Raw genomic sequence first — 17778 nt, forward strand, 5'->3', positions numbered from 1 at the left:
TGTGGAAATCAGGAGTAGCAACCTTTGAAGCTGTTGGTAGTGGTAGGTGGATTTTGTTACCTTTGGAGACCTTAGTACCATTTTTTGTTTACCTGTTGCCAGTATTTGTGTTAAGCTAAGCTAATCCTCTCCTTGCTGTGGCTTTATGGAGACAGACTATCACATTATTTGTTATGTTCTTTTTTGACGAGATCTTCTGACAATAACAGAAGTATAGAATATCCCCATCCTTATCCTTTATTTAAAATGAATGAAACAGGATATACTGCATCGCTCTGCTCTGAGTAGAGCTTTGAGTAGGTGTATTTGGTCCTTAAAGTAATACAAATTCAAATTTGAATATGAAAGCTTACTCAATAGCAGTGATTTCTGTCCAACTGCTACTTTACAGTCAGGAAGAAAAACTGACAAACACTGTTTTTAAGAGACTCTTCATTAAAAATATTATAGCGACACTTCCCTACATTTTTCCTGGAAACGGCATAATGTGAGATAAACAGAAGAGATGAAACACAGAATATGCAGACCTTTCATATATCTCAGAATACACCCCTGAGATGGTTGATAAAAGAATAAATTATCACAATGAAAAAATAGCTCTTTAAAGTGGAGCCCTTCTCAAATCGTGATAAAAGGTTGACTCAAGACCATTAAGGACATTAATTGCAATTTCCACGCTATTAGTGGAACTGGGGACATGCTTTGGCAGCCTCTTATTTCCAAACCCTGTTATTTGGCATAAAGACTGTCTATCACGGCATTCAGAGGCAAGAGGCGAGAAAAATAAAGAATGAGGGAAAAAACATTTCCAGTCTTTGAGCGAGGCAACACCCACCAGCAATTTGAGGGGTGTAATTGCCGTCAAGGATAAAGAAGGAGAGGTGAACCACGAGAGTTCAGTCAGTAGATCTTGAGAGGAAAAAATATTATCTAGGCTAAATAAATACAAGAAACAACATTTCATTCACTAGCTTTACCGAAACACTGCAATTTATGTTCAAAACTGAATTATTATAAACTAACTATTAAGGACTGTTTTCATCAACACCAATATCATTTTTTCTTTTGTGAGACTAATAAATGATTATTTTCACTTGGGCTGGATGATGTAGCCCTAAATATATTTCGCAATAAACTGCCACAATTAGTTTTATAATGATTAACGCAAATCCGAAAAAAACCATCATAACACAGCATCATATTTTAATTCCTCATGGATATTTCTTATTTATTTGTCTTGATTATAATAGTATTGTATTATAGACTACTTTGATTGGTTGAACTTAAGGTTATATGCCATTATTGAAGCTATTCTTATAAAGGATATTAAATAAAATCAGGCAATTCATTCTTTAATAAACTATTTAGTCCCAGTTTTACCACTCTTTCATTCATTACCATGACATTTAGTTCCTCTGAAAATAAATACCCTCGTTTCCTTACAGAAATACGGTATTTCTGACAATTGACTAATCATTGAAGCTTTACATTTCTAACTACCATCCTTGTTTGGATAACAAGAAAATACGTTAAAATATTTTATATGACGGAACACAAAGGTTATTTTTTGTCCAGATGGTTAGAACGGTTTGTAAGTATCTTGGGAATAACTTCAGAGCAGTGGTAAGATTTATTTAAAAACCTAATGGCCTTTTTAAAGTTCACATTTATTTTTTTGCAGAATTGGAGGCTAAGCTCTTTGACTTTATACTAATGTACTAATACTCATACCTGGACCAGTCATTTATAAGACTTTTATTTATAGTCAGTATTAAAATTGGATTGTCTTTGTTGCCAAGGCCAAAATCCTACTAACTAGATTGGATGTTTTTGTTTTAAGCATTTTGTCTACATTAAACACCTATTTCCAGTTGTGCCAGTTGTATGTTGGCTTGCTGCCTACATGTTCTTATTTTAGCACGGGGGGTGTTGCAGACTTGGCTGTCAGTGCCGCTGTTCCTGTGGATGAATGATTCGACCAATGTGCTTGGACTGTTAGCCCAAAGCCCCGCTCCTCGTGTCCCTGTGACTGTCGTATTGATTCTGTTCAGCCCTGCGCAGCCTGTCGCTATGGATCTACATGCGAACACATCGCCTCCAGTGTTGCCATGCCCCGCCCCGCCCTGCCCAACGTGGAGAAAACCGACCCGGCCTTAGACAGGCTAGTTAAATAGTTATTTTAAGAATGAGCAACTTGGAACTTTTTCTGTTAGCTGATCTTGGGAGGTATGATTTGCCCTATGATGCCAATGTTAGAGCAGCGGCGGGAGGGATGATGACACCTGTGTCCTTGTTCCTGTCGACTGCAGGTGTCTCGCTAACGCTAATATCCTGCGACAGACCAGGAGCGTGTCCAGCTCCTCAGCCTGGTAGCTGCCTCATTTCCTGCCACTGAGGGCACGTCTGGAGCAGGGGGGCAACCGGCTGGACCACAGCCCGAACTCTGCTAAGTGGCACCTCAACGCACACGCAGAATGACCCAATATTATACACAGGCATGGGAAGGAACAAATGATATGGAACTGCATTATATAATTAGGATTACAAAAAAAGCTATACACTGTTTCAGAAATAAGAAAGAAAAAGGATGTAACCTTTAGTACATTTTTGATTCTTTAAAGGGAAGATGTAAAGGATTAAAAGTGAGCAACATCACAGTAATGGGCACGTTCTGGCTTCCAGCGTGTGCACGTGCCTAAATCATTATCAAAATGAAGTCTGACTAGTGTACTTAAAGCAATGCTTTGTCAAATATAACCCCCCTCTATAGTTTGCCTACCAGTTTTCTCATAAGGCATGTAAAAACAACGATAGAAGAAGAATAGCTCTTCTCCTTTAACTACTACTTTTTCTCTTGCTACTTGCAAGTTTTCAAAAAAGGTTTCTTTTATCTTGTCTTTGTTTGCATATTTGTTATTAAGTAATCCAAAAGTAACACAAAGCAACCATGTTACTAAATCCTTGGATTAGGTAATTCACTAAAAAGAATTAACAGGCAATCAGCAATTGTATCGCAATACATTTAGTAAGTTACCCTGATTATACACATCTTGGAACTTGGGATTCATTTCAAAGTGAGACAGCAGAGGAAATGTAGAGGAGGACAGAAGGAGATTGTTTACAGGTCTTACGTTGATGCCCTGTGGACTGTACATCTGGCTGGCTGCGAGGCTGTCACTGTATCCTCCGGTCTGGCTGATAACATGGCGAAGGGTATCCACCTGGAACGGCAGGGACACAGACAAAAGGCCTGGTCAGACAAAAGCTCTGGATAACAAAGACAGCCATGCACAAGGAAAGGTCAGTCTGATAGTGAAAGGGTACAATAAACAGGAAAAGGTTACAAACAACGAATCTGAATGATTTGGCTGCTATTACAAGCTGGATAACAGACGTTGCAAAAGGACAAAAAAACAAGAAAAATGACAATGAGTAACTAATTATTCATTTATTTGTATTTGGGTTTTAATAACACATCAAAATCAGACATTAAAAATGTAACGGTGAGTCATTCTTCTACGTGTAGCTGCACACTACTCACAATATTGTTCACTGTGTAAGCAGACATAGAGGCTTGTTTTCAATGGCACACAAGCAGACTCCATCGTTTCTTTGTGTGGTTGTGTATTGTGTGATATATGTATATATTTCTAAATCTAGTGTATTGCTTTTAATTGTATGAATTGTTTTTTAATATCTACCTGCCAAGGGACTGCAGATGCACATTACCTGTACCTCTAACTCTGGCCCAACAGTCTGTGTGACCCTGTTAAATGATCTATTGAAATAAAATAAATGAACTCATGAATCTACTCATTAAAACATGTTAACCCATTGTTGCTGCCAATAAAAATGTGGTGCAACTGAGGTCAGATTTTTCATTTCCATGTCCTTCGCAGATTCACCACTGCAGCCCTTCAGGTTATGCATGAAAACACCCCTGCCTCAGGGATTTCCCAACAAAAAAACTCAACAAGCCAATCAAGTCGAAGTTGTACTTCATCTTTTGTCTTGGCTTTCTTTTAATTGTGAAACCCTGAGAGCGAGGCCATTCTTACATGTTCAGACAATAACCCTTTTAAAGGAACATGAGTTTTAATAATTAAAAGGCTAACCCTGAAGACCTCTTTACCTCTTATGAGGCTCGGTCCTTTTGCATATTCATTAACGACCTAAAGCGTTTGGAGAGCTGATCTGAATAGAAAAGGGGGGATGGAGGGATAGGGAAATGATGCCAAAAGCACCGAAACCAAATGAGAATATTACCACGGGTGGTGATTCCTTAATTTATGGTGAGAGTTGTAACACTGAGAAACATTGTGCTGGTCATCACTGTCCACTGGGGCAAGGTCAGGGCGCTGCAGTGCACCAGTGGCTATGTGAACTCTTGTCAGGAGTGCTGATGAGTGTTGCACCGTTTCCAAAACTGTCTGCAGTCGTCTACTCAATTGTGGGTTGACAATGACTTCTACGTTAATGTAGAGCTTCAGGCTAAGTGTAACCTTTGTTGCACTGTGTAGGTCAAGTTACTGTTGGCATCTGCACTCCAGACCGGACAGAGGTGGAACAATTTTAAATGCGATCTCAAGAGTTTGTCGACTTTCAGTCACTAAAGCCCCTTTTTCCCACTGGACAAAAAAAACCCACTCACACCTGCCATTTGTTTTCAGTATGAAAGGTCACATTCGGCATTCATTCCAGCGATAAATGATTCTGCAGTAGTCACAGATATTTATCGGCTCCAGCACCGATCGGCAGTGATAGATACATTACACCCAGATGGAGGATCTCATTTTTGTCTCCCTTTTTCTAGTGCCATGCTATGAGACACGTTATAGTTATTTGTATAGCAATTTATACAATCAACAGGGATTTGGGCAATTATTATAAGTAATTGTACAAAAAGTATTTTAAGTACAAAAAATACAATTTAACATCCTCTCCTTAAAGCCACCAGAGTCCTTGGACAACAACAGTAATGTTACCTCGCTGACCATTATAACACACACTTCATTCAAACAAACATCTCATCAAAAACGTTTTTGTTAGTCTTTCCACAAGATTCAGCAACTATGGTTCAGGAGAGACTGAATAAGTGACAAATATAAAAATAATAATAAAAATATTAACCACCATTTATAATCTACCCTCTTTCCGGTGTTTTAAAGACTTGACACGGCAAAAAAAGAAATTCCTACTCATCTACTAGAAATAGAAAAGGAGTACATTTACTATTTTCTAGCAGGTTTTCTCATGTTTAAAAACCTACATATTTTTGGTGGAAAAGGGTGTAAGCTTGGAGAGGCGCCTACCTGGGATTGTATGTTGGCCCCAACCTGCCCCCCTTGGTACGAGTCCCCATTGAGGGACTGCACACTCATGAACAAGTCTCCGGAATTTGACATGTTAAAAGAGCCAGCAGAACCTGAGAATACACAGAGGCAGAGAAGAGGAAAAGAGCAAGAGGGTAGGACAAAGGAAAGAGAAGAGAGAGACAAAGGAAGAAAAGAGTAAGAGAAAAAGGAGTTAAAATGATCATGCTTAAGCAAAAGTGCATTGAGTGGGTTAGTTGGTGGGGGCTGCCGGCATCATGAAAAAGGCTTTCTCTACAAACATGCTACAGAATATCACTGAAGCATAATCTACAAGGAAAAATCAACCAGCAAGATCCATGAGACAGAAAATCATCATAAAACTGTTTAAGTCCAGTTAAAACAAGCCTTATGGATTGTATTGTTGTTAAATGTCCAAGCTGCTAGTGTTTCATTAAGGAAGTAATAATTGATCCGCAGGAAGACCCAAAGAATTGTCTTCGTCCTTTAATGGACCCCAGCTCCCCAGATGTAAAGAGACCATCGCGTAACTTGATTTCAACACCCGGTCCTAATCCAATACAGTTGCGAAGTCTCTATATGACAAAAGACTCCGCTTGCCCTCTGAGCAGCTTAATGGCATGCACAGGGTCAACCGGACAAGAGGCAGGAAAAATTAACGTCCACAAGACCAAGAGGTCAATAACAGAGACGGAGAGAGAGAGGGAGGGAGAAACGGAGAACATGAGTGAGAGAGACAGACGGCAAAGGAAAGGAGGAAAAAGAGGGAAGAGCGAGAAAGCCTCATTATATTACTGTGTTAGTAAAGAAAGAGAGAGTCCTTCTGTTAGAAAGAAAAAACACCAGAGATCTTGAGTTGGGGATCAGGTGCAAAGAATAAGAACTTTATAGTGCTCTTTGTCATCTATCTGTTCTAGTATACAAATAATATGTTCCTATTCTTCTAACTATAGAGTTTATTTGTATTATAACTCAGTGGTCTGTAGGGGCTCACCTGCTGAATTGGGGGTGGATGGGGAGTTAGCCTGGCTGCCTTGAGCAGACACATTGGTTGCACTGACGGCGGTCCTCGCTGCGTACATGTTGGCCTCCTCTTGGAACTTGCCGATGTTTTTCTTGTACCGGATTCTTTTGTTCCCAAACCAGTTTGATACCTGTCAAAAAAAGCAATGACAAAACACAGCTGCTGAGTCGTAATGAATTTAAGCTGATATCCATGCACACATCAAGATGACCACAAGGGAAATAAGCACTTAGGCTTTAATGTGTTTCTATTCTCAATGATTTCTAACATGTAGAATTACTGCAGTCCAGTGGTATTTGTTTCTTTTAAATCATTGAATAAATTCAATCCAATTTAGAACCACTGGGCTAGAAAAAAAATCATTTGGAAACTGTTTTGCATTCTATGACCAAGATTACGTGGAACCCTTCTGACTGGACATTTCTCAATTAAAAACACCGCCATACAAATAATAATATGAACAGACATCTATATAAATTTTATCCAGCACATTTAGCAATGCTCTCAATATTAAACTTGTTTTTGTATAATTAGAAAAACAGTTTATATCTTTCAATTAAATCCTTAAAAAACATGTCTGTTTTAAAAACACAGATGACAATAGATTTTGTTCCATTCAATCACCTACACAATATCATTTGTGTGTTTACTATGAGCTCTAAGAAATTAATCAGCAACAAATTCTTACTGTAATACTTTCAGCACCATAACAGCCCATCCCACATGAGATAACACACCAAGAAGGAACATGCTGAGGGATGTAACAAATCTTTACATATATTTATGTTTTCACTGAATTTTGATTTAAACATTACCAAATGTGGAATCCGAGGGCATACATTCAGTAACATTTTACTTGCAGTGTTGAATATTAATACTCAATAGCTAAACCTGAATTATGCTTCTTGGACCAGTTAGCACAATACACGTGGCGGATTAGCGTTGGTTTGGTAAGGCTAGCTCCTTCCAAATGCAAACCAAATCACCAACATACACATTTTTCTTTTTTAAAGAGATGAAGATTTAGATCATATTACTTTCTTCTAAAATAATATAAAAATATATGACCATAAATGTTAATATAATGCAAAATATTGATACAATTACATGTCTTGTATCCCCCAGCTAATAGTTCATTTAGATTTGAGTTTTACTTATTGACCATAGAATCTTAAATCCTGCAAGGCCTCGATTGAGTAGCAATAATAATGTTTATTTTGTACGATTGGTTACCTGTGACATTGTGATGCTGCATTTCTTGGCCAGCTCTTCTTTGGCCTCCTCGCTGGGATAAGGGTTACTGAGGTGGGAGTAAAAGTACTCGTTTAGGATCTCTGTCGCCTGTTTGTTGAAGTTCCTCCTCTTTCGTCTGGCAGAAAGGAAACAGACAGAGCAGAACGTTATTAAAGATAAACCACTAGATGTATTCATTATTTACATCAGGATAGTTCAGTTTATTTGAACAATTCTGAAACAAAAAGGAACAAAAATAAAAAAATGGACATTCAGGAAATAAAAAAATCTGACCAGTGGCAACAAAAACACATTAACCTATATTTAAAATAAAGAATAATATTGGATCACAATGTATGGCTACTAAAACATTTTTTTGCCCACAGACACACACAGACCTGGCGTCGAGGAAGCGTGAGCGCAGGATCATGACGGCCTCGCAGGTGCTCTGTTTCAGCTGCATCTGGATGGAGTTGAACTTGCGGTGGATGATGCTGACCATGCGCTCAATCTCTTTGGGCGAGATGGGTCGTGTGCGAGACTGCTCCCTCAGCAAGTTCATCACATGGGTGGTGAACTCATTGCACGCCTGGATGCACAGACAGACAGGATTCATAAAAAGAAGACCTATCACGGCCGATCAACACTTACAGAATGAACAAAAGGCTGAAATTGGATTCTGGAGAGGCCGCACCTTCACTGGTGGGCCTTGGCCTCGTAGAAGCCTTTTTGACTGTCTATCAGCACCAGCGTTAGCGGGTATATGGATAGTCTAAATTAAAGCAGCAGACAGTGCGATGTTTCGCGCCAAACAAATGTAGCGGCGAGTCATACAGTGGAGGCTGCAAGACTCTGAATATTAAAAAGACTTCTCTTCAATGGAAGAGAAAATGTGACAAGTGAAGAGAAATCTAAAATGACAGCAGGCTTTCAGTCCCGTTAACGTTCAAGAGGTTTAAACTGTCTCGCTCTCTTTTTTACTCCATCTTTCAGTCTACCTCATTCTCTCTCTCTGTCTGAATCAGTCACTGGATATGACTGCGTTCAGAGTCAAGGTGTCTGTTGCTTGTCAACACCAGGGTTACGTCAGTCAAAGTGATGCAGAGAGCAGCCGTTCTGCTTGCACACACACGCCAGACACTACTCACTCATACGCGTGCGAGGTGTACATAGCGTGGTGACACAAAAATGCTCAGGTGTGTATTGACTGTGACAGTTAGCGATGACTAGCCTTCCTCGGAGAAGATGACAAACCCAGGACGCTTTGACTTCCGAGGAAATGACAAGATGTTACAGTCTTTGGAAAAGAGCTGGTGTGTGACTGATATAATGCTGCTTGCCTGCTGAAGATAACATCTCTGAAAGCTTGTGGTGTCACGAGTTGGCCTGTGAGAGCTGATTTTAAGAGCATTATGCTTGGTTAAAATATTCTGAGGACAATAGCTTACTTATATACCATTTAAACAGACTTATTCCGATTTTAGCTTCATAGGTGGAACTTTTTTCAACATGCACCGGACAGGCAAGGACAACTGAGGATAAGGACTCAGTTGCATGTTTTTTTTAAACATACAGAAACATAGGAATTGGGGTAAAGCATATACACTGGATATAAAAAGGATAAATGTAAATTCTACATCCCTGCATTCATGCATTTTCTTTTAATTATCATTAAAAATAAAATGTTTTTCAGCAGTCAGGTAGATTATTGTTCATCGCCCCTGAAACTGGTGTAAATCTGTGTAATGTACCACCACTACATCCTTTGTCCTCCATAGAGAAGACAGTAAACATGTTTGCAACTTAGTTATGTCAAGACACATATTTTTGTGCATGTCAACAACGTAATAATTTATAAAGATTAAAATCACTGACATTTTTTTTTAAGTTTTGTCCATATCCACCACCAGTCGAGACGATTTCCAACTTTTTCAGTAGTTGCACATTTAAACAGAAAAGAGAAATTTGAAATTACAACACATCCCATAGTCGTCACCTGAGTAGTGGGAAGATTTTGGAGGAGGAGACAATGATAAAACAATTAAATATACTGTTGCTTAAAAAACTAGTATTCAAAAGGTGGAACATTTAAAACAGTGCTTTTTCATTCCTATTATGGGGTTTGAATTAAAGCTTAGCGCAGGATTACTGTGTAACATCCACATTCATTGTGTGGTACATGGGAATACCACATATGCACATTTTCAAATGACAATATTAATTTGTGTTACAGAATAAATAAGAATAATAACAGCTGAGAAATGACCCCCACCTGTTCATATTTCTCCAGCTCTGTGTGGTAGATTTGTCTGATCTGAGACAGCTTGGCTCGGTAGTCGGAGTGTTCTGTTGAGTTGTCTGCTCCGACGCCGCCAGCGGCTGCCGCGGCGGCTGCTGCTGCCGCCGACCCGCCGCCTTTCTCCGGCCCGGCCACGCCCTCCGCCAGCAGCATGTTGTCCAGGCGCATCAGCTGAGGATCTGGAGGCTCCTCCTCCTGGCCGCCACGGATACTGAGCACTGTGGAAGACAGGAGAGGACGAGGTGAGAAACTGATACAGCCCTAGTTACATGGATGTTCAAAGTGAGAAGAAAGGTGTAATAATTCTGACTGAGAAAGAGTCTTAACTGCAGCCTACAGAGTGAACTCCTGTTATATGGCCATCGATGTAATAGTTCAAGTCTGTGCCATAAAACCCTGCCGCCTCACAGAAGCCGGCAGCTAGGCAGGACCATAAAACTATAATTTCATCGATTCTGACTATCATTTAATGTAAAAAAATAATTAACACAGCCTTCCACGAGAGTTCATCTTTCATTGCTCTCCTTATGCTCCGGCTATGTGTAGTTTTTGGCTGATGGCTATATTATCTTGTCAGATGCTTTCCAAACAGGAAAAACAGTAAGTAAGTAGGTAAGTAAGTAATAACACGTTAGACTCAGCTTGTTCATGCAAAGACACTTTCAAAAAAGAAAAATGAAGCTACTGTTAATCATTAAAATCCCTCCAGAAGAAGTTACACAAATATCAGAAAAAGAATCAAATGTATTGCCAAGTAGCTCTTGAGCAATATGCTTTGGTGTTTTTCTGCATAACATAAACATAGTTAGAGTATTGTTAAAATAAATGAATAACTAACATTAAGAGTAGAAGGAGAAGAATACAAAATATTATATAAAAGAAAAACTAAAAAAACAATATGTACAAGAAATATAAATATAGAATAGAAAAAAAACAGAAGGAAAATATGGACATATACTATTAAAATTATGTACAATGTTGCTGAAATATATACAACATATCTTCCTGAAATGGATTATAAGAGCAGTAAGGTGAAATTGTTGCAGTACTCCCTCAGTATTAAACTGTAACAAAAAAATATAATCTTAAGGTCAAACTCGATGTGCAGTTTTTAGGAGTGTCTACTCATAACACATAAATAACTACAGAGTTCTAACATTACACCTGGAACACCTGTGCAGTTTTCATATTGTAATCTCCATTTGGCAGGACAAAGGATGTCCGTGCAATGGACACTGAGGTCTGTTTACACACAGGTTGGGGGGGTCTGAACCTGCACGCATTCACACTCCAACAGCCGCTCAGCTCTCACTGACACTCGGCTCCCACCGTGCACAGAGTGAAGCATAAACACACAAAGAAAGCCCTGCTGAGACAGACACGCACAAACAACATACACATAATGTATGTACACATAACCAATGCAGTCTTGCTCACATCCACACACCCAGATAATCTGAGAAATATATGTAACACCGGCTCAAATTAAGTAGTGATGCGAGTCTTTTGGTAACCCATGATTTAAAGGGCCCATGTCATGGCCATTTCCACTGATCATAATTCCATTGTTGAGGTATACTAGAATAGATTTATATTGTGCAATTTTCCAAACTCACATTGGTTTCTCATACAGCATCTCTGTAAACTACGTGTATTTACTGAATTTCACTCTCTGCCTTTAACGGCTCGTTGGAGCTCCAATAGCTCCAGCCCCCACCCTCCCTGTGAGCACAGTGTGCTCTGATTGGTCGGGACCTTGTGAATCGCGCTGAGCTCCGTGGAGGTGTGGTTTCCTTGTTTAGCGATACACAGCGAAACACAGCCAAACTCATCCTGAGCACACACAAACTCACAGCCGAAGTAAAAACAATAAGTGTGGCTTGATATTGAGTAAGAAAAAGGTTGATAAACGCTGTGAGAATGGGTCTGCAGAGAGAATTTCGCCGCGATCCCAACTGTCTGTTATCAGCCTGCAGCCAGGGAGGAGAAATCAGCTGAGCTGCCTGCTCCCTGCACACAGATGTGTGTGTGAGGAAGTCCGTGGATTGGTCAATTTGGACCAATCAGCGGGGGCTTAACGTAACGGCTCCGCGGACGTAATGTAACAGCTCCACGGATTGGTCCATTTGGTTCCAGGTACCGCATGACCGTATAGCTCTGGGCGTGGCTACTGGGTATCCAGACGTCACGATGCCCAGGAAGAACATGAGAAATCTCCAACGAGGCGTTTTGGGGAGGTCTTTTCTGTGTTAGAGTTTTACTCCCTACAGGGTGTACTTTGAGGGTTTTTGACTCTGCAGACCGTTTACATGCATAAAAACCTTCATAACACACAAGGGGACGGGTAATAACCGGAAAAGCATGACATGGGACCTTTAAGACGATTTCAAGTCTTGTCACGATTAGATTGAAAAAACAATTCTGGATCTACTCAAGTTCACTGTGCCTTAACAAAGGCAGTGAGGCAAATGAAGGGTTGAAGTTAAGTGTTTTTAACAATATGAAGTCTTTATTTTTGTAAAGATGACACAAGGTATCTATTTACGCTAAGCGTGCACAAATCTTTTTTTCTGGGTATGTTTACATTTTAAGTTACTTAAAGAATAAAAAGCATACAAATAATTGCTGCCTGCTACATAAATACTATTGGTGAGTTAGGCTTAAAGCTTAAATCAGAAGCTTGACAATTTCCAAAACAAGTCTTACACACAGTCACACTGTAAAACTGTGAACAACACTATAGTGACACCATTTTCTACAGTGGTCCATTATCACAATATCTAGTTTTTTTTACATGAACTCATTTCTGCTGTAAGAAAATACATTCCCAATTTGGGATGAACTAAGGATCTATCTATCTATCTATCTATATATCTATCTATCTATCCATCCATCTATCTATCCATCTATCTATCTATCTATCTATCTATTGTAGAAATTACGTTTCTTTAATTAATTTTTAGAAGTTGTGAATTGATGTGTTGTTATCTCGATTATAAATGACTGTTTTCCCACATAAACCGTATAAAGCATAGCGGTTTTTCATCCTGAATTTTCATTTACAGACCAGCTGCACTGCTCTGCCTCTCTTGGCCACCAGAAGGCTCCCTCGGTAAAGCAGCAGAGCGTCCTGCTTTTCTCCGAGGTGCTGAAAACAGGCGACCAGGTGCAGCCCTCCATTCCATCCACTGTCTTCAAGGACAAAGACAAAGCCCACGCTGCCACAACATCTTTCATATTCACTTTAATCTACGCATCTATCAAAATGTTTGAGGAGGGCGATCTAATACTACACCCTGTATGTCTTCTCCATGATGACTGGGGACAGTGAGGGCAAATGACAGGTTGTGTGACAGAGCAGTGAAGCCATATTGTAGCCCACAGTCACAGCGACGGCTCTTTTGTAATGAGGATGTAAGGTTGAGTCGCCCTGTGACCTTTCTGGAGAGCAGGGGGTCCAGATGGATTCCCGGGGAGCTTGTCTACCCTGGTGCTTCTCTTTTCAAACCCCATCCCCCCCTCCTGCTCCTCTTTCCTTCCCTATCTTTTCCTCCTCCAGCAATAACATCATCCATTCCCATCAGCTCCAACACGTGAGCAAGCTCGGCTCAAGAGGCAAATGTCAATGGCTATCAGACGGCTGGAAAAGGTCAGGAGTTCAGATGTGGAGCAGACGCATGCGTGTGTGTGGGTGCCTTTGCACATGGGCTGGTGGACGGATATGTGGATATTTTTCATGTGAATCACACCAGCGGGAAATTATAACACTCGCCAATTTAATTCTGACAAAATAGTGGCACATCCCAACCAGAGGGGGAATCTAATGAGCCTAAGAGTGATTTATTCATTCTCTCCATGTCCCTGAGTGCACAACTAAAAGCATGAAATGGATTAAATAAATACAATTAATAAGGAAAATCAAACAATTCACTGTGCTGTGGCATAATTACCCTAACCACAGCCATCAGCTTTATTTATTTCTGTTCAGTAATAGCAATGAAATTGATTAGACCTCAATGCCAGTCAGAGTGCTCGTTGTGAACTCTGCAACCATGCACTATACATTAACATAATCACCTGACAGCGAGAAGGCCCTCTATTACAATACATCACATGCTCACATCACTTTTATTGCAACACCAGAAACCTTTCATACACACTTTCAAGTCTATTATACCAGAAACAAAGGCATGGAGTCCATACTGCGCTTTCCTTATTCCACAGGCAGTCACAGATTAGTATCTATAAAAGGAAGATGGCCATCATCTCATCTTGATCATTACCGACAGACTTAATTGAACAATGAGAGGACACAATTCCCCCTCTCTGTCGCTTCCTACCTCCCTCCCTCCTCCCTCCTTCCTCCACTCCTTTGTGCATGCACTTGTATAATTCCTTCTCTGAGATGTGGGGCACTAAACCCAAAAGGCAAGGCATAAAAAATGAATACGTATCATAAACAGTTTCCTGAATAATGAATGGAATTCTAAGAATAAGCCTTTGTTTTTGGCTATTGACTAAATTAATTTCTGCTGTTTTACTTCCTTAAGGGCTGGCTCAAACCCATTGCGCCACTGCCTGCTGTTTGCAGACAACAGGAGTGTAAATAAACATGACGATTAAGCCACCCACTCATACAGGGGATATCAAGGTGCACACACACAAACACAAACATACACTGTGTGCATGACTGTAAACACACACACACACACACACACACACACACACACACACACACACACACACACACACACACACACACACACACACACACACACACACACACACACACACACACACACACACACACACACACACACACACACACACACACACACACACACACACACACACACACACACACACACACACACACACACACACACACACACACACACACACACACACACACACACACACACACACACACACACACACACACACACACACACACACACACACACACACACACACACACACACACACACACACAGACTACCCTGAGCACCCAGCCGGCGCCCTGCGAGTGCTTTTAAATGAAAACATGTTTAATTAATGATGTTGAAGTATTCTGTCACAATTAGGAAGATTTACGGTCAAACAAGGCAGCAGTGATGTCCCTGACAGCCATGATGAAAGTTTACCCTTCCTGCCTCTGACTGGCAGTTATGCAGCCAACGCTGGACTGGATCCATTTCCCATCAATACAGTAATGCAATACACTCTGCAGCGCTGAAGTGTATATATGTGTGTGTGTGTGTGTCCTTCCTTCCCTAGCGCTTGTCCACATCACATGACCCCAGAGAGGGGCAGGCAGTGGCTGTGCTCTGTATTGATTGTGTGGGCACACGTCATCTAGGGTTTCAGCAGTTAATAAATCAGGCCTGCTCCTGACACAACCGTGTGTGTGTGTGTGTGTGTGTGTGTGTGTGTGTGTGTGTGTGTGTGTGTGTGTGTGTGTGGGCCTGTCACAGACCAGTCAGCAGGAGTGAAAGCGACAGCCACATGATAATGTAACATCACCACCATTCATCCCTGCCACACAGCATTCTGAGACAAAACAACAACAACCTAGGAACCTGAAAAAAGCAGCGTGATTTACAGCAGACATGACAAGTATCACTAATACAAATCCTCCCCTCCACGCTCCTCCAAGGAGTTCAGCTTCCTGCTCTCATCTGCATGTGATGCAAGCACAATAAAGCTCCACAGACTTCATGAGACGCAGCACGTTATTTTATGCTGACCCACACACCAGAGGTAAACTACAGTGCTAAGCAATGCTATTATCATTACTGAGAACACTAAATGAACATTATGTTACATTACATTTACTGTATATGTGGTCATTTCTACTGAAATTAATATGGGCTTTAATGTAGAAAGGACAGTTATTATGGGATTACTAACCGTATCACACAATAAAGTCTATGCAATGAAAACAATTGCTTTATTATAAATATTGTGTTATTAATTTAGTCTCAACTGTAAACGGAATGCTCTCAGTGGTGTAGACATGAACTCATAGGTCTTAAAATGTTCTCTTTAGTAGATTGGCAAGGATTATAAATCTTTCATATTTTCAACTCTTGCCAGAGACATTGTCCTTTTTATTCCATACCTTACACATGGCATCTGAACTACCCAAAATACACCTCCTACAACAGGAGTTTGGTGTGGAGATTTGGATATGTTATGTTAGCGGCAGTTAATGTAGCCTCGAGACACTAGCCTCACTTATCAGATTCTTGCAACTCCCTATGGAGCAACAAAATGCTTTCAACAACTTTAATCACACAAAGTAATACTCCCCGAAGAACTGTAAACAGAAAATGTGTAAACTCAGTGTTCATCCAAACCAAACAAGCAGCAAAACAAGGGCTTTTTCCTACATACAACAACAGACTGAAATTAGTCTAAAGGTAAGATTGGTTTTCTTAGTGCTCCATATATATTTTAGTTTAATTTTGATTTAAATGCCAACATTACAAATAAAGCATTCATCCTAAAAATGCAGCATTGTGCCATATTTCACATACAGTCACTACATAGTAGAGGTAAACTACAGTGCTATCGTTATAAATGTAATAATATCCAATTTACTGTATGTGGTCATTTTTTTAATCTGGGCTGTTATAAAGAAAGGATAGTCATTATGAAATCACCAAATATAGTTTAAGTCTATGCAGCAAGGAACAACTATTGTTTTAATCTGAATACTGTGTTGTTTAAATAGTTTCAAAATGTTCTGGTCTGTAAACTGAAAGCTAGATTTGTGGTGTATCATGGGAAACTTTCTTAGGCCAAAAATGTTCTCTCCATCACCAGATAATGGGAAGCTGTACAACCTCCGTACACAAGGGCATAGTCATAAAATACCTCTAAAACAGCTTTATGTTTTATCAGCCATCTCGAGTATCATGTGCAAAAGGGGGCAGAGCTGGGGTGTTTGTATCTGACACTGGGTGGGGGGAAGGGGGATACCAAGGACGAGGAAAAACACCAAAGAAATACTGGAGGGACCGGCCAAGACGAGGACATGTGGATGGCTCAGGCAAGGAGCGAAGAGAGTGATGGAAGAAAAATGAAAGGCGAAAAATTGAAATGGAATAGGAAAGCGAGGTGTCAATTAAAAAAATGAACCCCAGTGCATTTGGGAGGTGACAGCTGGTGGGAGACGAGCTGACAGGCGTCACATTAGGCGGATTTGGTGGCCGCTCCCCTCATCCCCTCCTTTTTTTATTTCCTCCTCTCCCTCTGTGTCTCTCCCTCGCTAGCTTTCTCCACTGGCGATCGGTAGTTTCTCATGCGACAGTGGTGGCGGCAGCAAGCGAGGCAAGAACTCAGCTTGGTGTTTTTCAGAACAAGTTCCCCCTGCAGCTACTCCTAATAATGGTAATTATCGTCATCATCTGAGGCTTAAGCAGGCCAGTTTGAGGCCTGAGGGGCTGGCCTGATAATGAGGCAGCCAGCGCCAGAGGAAAAGACCATTCGGAGCACCGCCCCGCCACCAAGCAGAGAACCCCCATTTAAGAGTCTTCATTAAAATAATTCATTATTCAGAATAGACAATACATTAGCCCCCTGGCTGTCAGTCTTTCTTAAGGTGTCTTACAATATATATATTCTTCATTGAATCAAACTCATGCTCTGCTCATACAGTTTGAACAGCTCCAGGCTGCACTGGAAACCACGGTAGCTGAATACAGTAGCTGAGGAGAAGTCACGAGCTTGTAGAGCAGCGAGCTGCACAGTCGGCCCTTAAGCAGAGAGACAAATGGCACTTTTCCACTGCAGCACGTAGCACGTAGCACGGTTGGCCCGGCCCGCTTTCTTTTGCTTTTCCACTAGGGGTAGTTCCGGCTCAGGGCTACTTTTTCACCTTTTTT

General features: G+C 40.7%; 1 protein-coding gene across 6 annotated transcripts in view; it reads right to left on the reverse strand.

Moving 5' to 3' along the window:
* Positions 1-17778, reverse strand: part of LOC117488957 (pre-B-cell leukemia transcription factor 1) — a 49038-nt gene that overhangs the window by 1119 nt on the left and 30141 nt on the right. Inside the window, exons 3-9 of one of the 6 annotated variants that reach the window (XM_034138146.1) lie at positions 9863-10107; positions 9466-9516; positions 7989-8179; positions 7591-7726; positions 6328-6487; positions 5313-5425; positions 3132-3221 (exon numbers count right to left, since the gene is read on the reverse strand). In XM_034138146.1, coding sequence (XP_033994037.1) covers positions 3132-3221; positions 5313-5425; positions 6328-6487; positions 7591-7726; positions 7989-8179; positions 9466-9516; positions 9863-10107 — 986 coding nt within the window. Of the gene's footprint in view, positions 1-3131; positions 3222-5312; positions 5426-5458; positions 6157-6327; positions 6488-7590; positions 7727-7988; positions 8180-9465; positions 9517-9862; positions 10108-17778 lie in introns of those variants that run through there. The other 5 variants (XM_034138147.1, XM_034138148.1, XM_034138149.1 and 2 more) reach the window with 5 other exon arrangements.

The sequence above is a fragment of the Trematomus bernacchii genome, unplaced genomic scaffold, assembly GCF_902827165.1.
Source record: "Trematomus bernacchii unplaced genomic scaffold, fTreBer1.1, whole genome shotgun sequence".
NCBI classification, from domain to species: Eukaryota; Metazoa; Chordata; class Actinopteri; order Perciformes; family Nototheniidae; genus Trematomus; species Trematomus bernacchii.